Source organism: Ziziphus jujuba, chromosome 3, assembly GCF_031755915.1.
Source record: "Ziziphus jujuba cultivar Dongzao chromosome 3, ASM3175591v1".
Lineage (NCBI taxonomy): Eukaryota > Viridiplantae > Streptophyta > Magnoliopsida > Rosales > Rhamnaceae > Ziziphus > Ziziphus jujuba.
The window spans coordinates 23,325,657-23,331,353 of NC_083381.1; the positions used below are offsets into that span (position 1 = coordinate 23,325,657).

General features: G+C 36.4%; 1 protein-coding gene across 2 annotated transcripts; it reads right to left on the reverse strand.

Annotated features, from left to right (window-relative positions):
• Positions 1–243: 243 nt before the first annotated feature.
• Positions 244–5,010, reverse strand: LOC107422981 (ethylene receptor 2). Of its 2 annotated transcripts, XM_016032486.4 has the most exons (4): positions 4,443–5,010; positions 4,206–4,347; positions 1,840–3,739; positions 244–1,049 (listed from the first exon to the last, which is right to left on the reverse strand). In XM_016032486.4, exons 3-4 carry the CDS (start codon positions 3,595–3,597, stop codon positions 513–515), a joined length of 2,295 nt encoding a protein of 764 aa, XP_015887972.3. In that variant the 5' UTR covers positions 3,598–3,739; positions 4,206–4,347; positions 4,443–5,010; the 3' UTR covers positions 244–512.
• Positions 5,011–5,697: the final 687 nt, after the last annotated feature.

Genomic DNA, 5,697 nt, shown 5'->3' on the forward strand with positions numbered 1-5,697 from the left:
AAATAGCACCATGATGTATAGACTTTACAACTTCCTTTAATATGAAAAATAATATTAAAGTAAAATGCTTTTTCTAATATGAATAATATCATATTATCTAAAAGTTCCTCAAATTGTCAAGTTATTCTGTAGTCTATTTTGCTTCTCATTTGCTCTACATTCTTGTATCAAAAACTTTGCATTCTGGGTTCATAATTTTTCACCTTTTTTTTTTTTTTTTTTTTAAGAGTAATTAGAAGTATGTGTTGAAGAGGCTTTTGATTACTGTATTGAATTTGAAACTATCTATGCAATTAAAGATAACAAAGCTCAAACACATGAAAGAAAAAAAGGAGTTAGCTTTGTATACCATGCTGACTTCCTTGTGTGTAACATTTCTCAAGGATGGAAACTTGGTGGGGGATTGAAAGCGCCAAATGTAGACTTGTTCTAGTTCTATAGACTCCCCGGAAATGGGTATGAAAGAATTCTTGCTGCTTGCTGAGTTCTACAATGTACAACAACCTGTGCCTTCACACAACTTTGTTTGCCTGCAGCATGACCCTTTGTAACTCGTTTGCAATTCCTTGCAACACAACCGGCTTCCGGATTACTCCATTAATTCCAATCTGCCGACATCTTTCCCACATATCTTCGTCAGCACTAGCTGTTAACGCAATGATCAAGGGCCAACTATGGCTTCTGAACTTTCGAATTCTCATTGCAACCTCAAAACCATCCAAATCAGGGAGGTGAAGATCCAGAAGAACAATTTGGATGTTGGATCCAGCTGGGCCAATAGCAGCAAGGCATTCAAACCCAGAAGAAAGAGCAGTTACAATGCATCCCAGTTTCTCAAGCAGTTTCTTGGTTACGGCCCTGTTCACATCATCATCATCGGCTAATATAACTTGCAAGCTTCTGAAAAGAGAGTTGGAATTTGGATGTTCTGATAAATCCTCAGAGATGGTCAGTGCAATGGATGGCCGACGTTGAAGCCGAAGAACTAGAGCCATGCTTTGAGCAAATCCTTGAGAATTTGGGACCACCCAAATGTTACCTTGCATCATCTGCCAAACGAAAATGAATATCAGAAATACTAGGAAATGAAATAGTACAACATAAAAAATCTTAAAAAATATAAAAAAGGCAAAGTTGCTTCCACAGTGTTTATAATGAAAGAGGAAGCCCAGATAAAATCAACCAAGACATTATACCAAAATATAGATCATAGCAATTGTTCTGTATGACCAAAAACGTCCAACTACAAGTGATGGTCAAGAGTGTGGTGATCTGTGTCCTAACTAATATAATCCATTTAATTGATAGATGTTTTAAGTCACAATAGAAATTAAAGGCACAATTGTTAAAGCCATAAACCATGCCATCTAAATGTATACTTCTAACAAGATGAAACATCAATATACAAGGAGATTTAGTCAAGGCCAGGTCCAAAATATGTGGTCCATATGTGTATGCAAATAATGTGACTTGGCTTTTTACCCTATTCAAAATGTAGATCACCAAACATTATAGCATGATGAGACATAAGGACACTTACTTAGTTTTATGAAAATGTCCAGCTCAAAATTTATAACAGACCCTAACAGTTCGTGTTTTTCTCAGTAAATGCAAATGGCTAATTCTAAACAAAGTCGCAAATTAAATCAAGATTGTTACAGGCTGTGGACAATGTTAGCTAATAGTATCTTAAGGCAGAGTCTAGCTTCATCAACGTGCTATCTCAAATACCTATAGCATATGGGTGTTTCCACAAAATTTCTAGTATTTCAATTCCGGCTTTACTTAATATATATATATATATATATATAGCACATACACACTATTTACCATTCCCACCTGAACAAGTTTTTTGCAAATGCTGAAGCTCAAGCCCTCCTCAATTCCATCACTGGTGTATCTCCTACCAGCAGGATGCGTTGTAGTTGAAATGGCGCCCTCTGATTGAGAACCACTATCACTGATCGTTATCTCAAATCTGATATATACCTCCCCATCAGAGGATTGTCTCCAATTTGCCCATCTTTGATCATTCCTTCCCTGACTACCAGTCTCCGAAAATATCCTAAGGATGACAGTCCCTCCGTCCTTCTTGCCTTTTAACAGGTTACCAACCATATGCAAAATCACCTGAAAAATCCTTCTCTCATCTCCCATAACATTATCAGGCAAGGATTTATCGACCTCAACTGCAAAATCAAAACCCCTATACAAACATAGGCACTTGGCAAGGCAAGCTGCTTCCTTTATCATGGAATGTAAATGAAAAGATCGCATCTCCAATGGAAATCTTCCATTATCCTTTGTTGAATTATCCATCATATCATCTACCAAGGTCGTTACGACACTGCTAGTCCTCACCATTGTATCAACAAGAACTTGTTGCTCATTGCTCAAATTTTCATCCTGCATCATCGAAAGCAAACCCAGAATTGAGTGCATTGGCCTCCTCATCCCGTTACTCATTACCTTCTGGAATGAATTTCTTGCCTGGCTAGCCAACATAGCATTCATTTGCGCCTGATGCAAGGCTCGATTCTGCTCAACCAGTTTCTCCCTCATAAGCTGGGACTCTTCAAGAAGTGCAGCATGGGAAAGAGCCACAGCTACCTGATCAGCAACCACCTTAATGATCTCAAGCTCCTGACAACTCCAAGTTCTAGGCTGTCCACCCGGGAGGACCAAAACCAATATTGAATTATAACAAGCCTGGATAACCTCAGGAGTTCCCCCTTTGAAATTGCAAACCCGAAGCATTGGCATACGAATACCAGCTACCGGACCTGGCTCACCAAACTCTCTACAACTTGGAGGAACAAGTGCTGAATCAGGCGTCAGAATATTCACTTCATCACTCCCTTTGACCCTAACAACATCTGGTTCACTAATAGGTATAGAGATATCATACAAATTCGAAAAATTCCTACCCTTCAATTCATGAGTCAGGATCATCTCTGACTTATTCTCATTAGGCATCCAAACCGCACAATACTGCAAACCCAATGTCTCCGATAGCTCGAAAAGGGTAGTGTACAATATGGTATGCCTATCAAGCGATTTCCGAATCTCCCGTGTAAGCATCCTAACATGCCATCCAGCCTCTTTCTGCTTCATTATCATCCCGACCTCGCGTCCGAGGTCCCGAGTCTTCTTCTTCAACATGAATTCTCTCACCTTCACTTTGAGAAGCAAAGGGATCAGAGTGATGAGGGTTATGGCAGTGGCACAAGAAACCAGTGCGGTGAGGATTTTGAAAACGGTGAGAGCCAGCATTAGCTGAAATGGGTGAGGTCCATAGGTCCACCCATTGAGCAAATGAGTTAGCCCACATAGCACAATGAAAGCAATGAACTGAAAAAGGACCCATTTGAATGGTATGTTTGAGCAGCTAACAAAGTAAAGCAGCTCAATGGGGATCGAGAAATAGGCCACAGCGATTAAGAAATCGCTAACCCTCTGGCATTCTAGGATGCTCTCAATGGTCCACAAGCTACCTTCGTCGTCACAGTTGCATCGAGGAAATCCATTATCAGCAGAAGCAACAGATATCAAAAGGGAAGATATCAATAGCCCAGATGCTAATGTTTGTAACAACATTGCATCAGAGGATTGCTTTTCCTCAATCCATTTAATCAGAGTAAAGTTCGAATCTTTCAAACCCCATTAACATAATAAAGTTTTGCAGCAAATTTGTGTCAACTATAATTGTAAAACCACTAAAAACTTCAATTCTCATTTCCTGCGAAAAAGGTATTCAAAACCCATTTTAGAATTTTTAAACAGGGAATTTAATAGCAACAAACATTAGATCTAAAACAATTAGCAGGTAAGAAAATAAAATGACAATTACTGCATATTTATCAAATTCCCTTTCGAGTACACTTTTATTTTTGTTAATTATTAGTTATTTTTTCTCATATTTAAGAATTTGGGAATACCACAGTGATGAAGAAGACGACATTTTTTTTTTCTCAACCGAAAAAAAAAAGAAAAAAAAAATAAAATAAAATACCCAAAGAAAACAATGCTATGCCAAAACACACACCCAAAAAAAGGAAAATAATAAAACCCGGATTCAAGATTGATTTTAAAAATAGGAAAATCCACCAACCCAACTTCTTACGCCCAAAAATAATAATAATAAAAAAAAAAAGAATCAGAAATTAAAAAAATAAAGAAAATGCAGGCCGAGTAAAAACCCATACCTGAAGAGACACACTAAGACCATGTAGCCAAAAATCCAAAGATTTTCAAATAATCCCAACTTTAGATCTTATCTTCATCCCCCCACACATGCAGAGAAAAACACTGAGCAACAGTGCTTCACAGCCATCTTCCATTAACCCACTAATCCAACCTCATAAGGCAAAAGCAAATTAAAAAATAAAAATAAAAGAAAATAAAGAAAACCCAAAAATAAAAATAAAAATAAAAAAACTAACCAAATCCCATTTATATATAGGCAACTAGTAAAGGTACAGCTCCCCTCATGATCCTCTCCTACTAGAACTCTACCATTGGAAACAAACAGAGAAAACCCAACAACAATCCCAATAAAAAAAAAAAAAAAAGTTATTTACAAATTAAAACCAGTACCCAGAAGAGGAAAAAAAAAAAAGTACGTTTTTCAAGATAGTAAACCGGCTACCTCGCGCCGTGTAAACCGCTGAAAACACACTGAAAAAAAAAAAAAAAAAAAAGACTGTAGGAGTGAAGGAAGCGGTGGAGCACAAAAACCACAACTTTGTTTTCTTTTTTTTCTATCTACCCAAGTTTTTCAGCTACCCCTTATAGCAACCAACAACAACAAAAATAAAGATAATAAATCAAAAACTAGAAGAAGAAGAAGAAGAAGAAGAAATATAAAAAATAAAAAAATAAAAATATCTCCCTTCACTCTCTACAATGCTTATTTCAAATTTCAAACAGAGAAAAATGGGGATATGAAAATGGAATTTTAAGAGAGAGAAAGAGAAACACGGACAGAGAGAGAGAGAGAGAGTTTGCGCCGTTGTTTCGTAGAGGGAGCAGAAAGAAATAAAAGGAAGAGAGAGAAGGAAAGAGAGAGAGAGTGGGACCCACATTCTTACATGAAGAGAACTTGGACGCCCTTTTGCAAAAAACGTCCTCGTCACTCCCTAAAACATTTGTTTTATTCTCTCTCTCTCTCTCTCTCTCTGTTTTTATTTTTTATTTTTTATTTATTTATATTTTCTTGGAGGCGGACTCTAAAAAACCAAAGCCTGTTTTTCGCTTCGCTTTTTTCCAAGTGTATGTATAAAAAATGGTTTTTCGGACAAAGTGAGCTGCCACGTGGCGTCCACGGGAAGCTTTTCCCTTGGTAATTCCATGTTTTTATTTTCTAGCGCGTGGTTCAACTTATCATCTTAATATTACATATATTAAAAAATAAAAAAATAAAAAATTGGTAGGAATTTTAATTAATTAGAACCCAAAAAAAAAATTTTAATTAAATATAAAAAAAATCTACTTCCTACTGCCTATGTAGGTTAATTAAATAATTAAAGAATTTGTTCTAGAAAAAGTCATTTCTTGATTACAGTCTATATCTTTTTTAATAAATAATTACAAAGCCTTTTTGCATATATTATGGATTATGTTACCCGTTAATTAATTTTTAAAATTTTTAATTTTTGCCGGAAAATAGACAGTAACATAGCACTGATAATTGGTTGA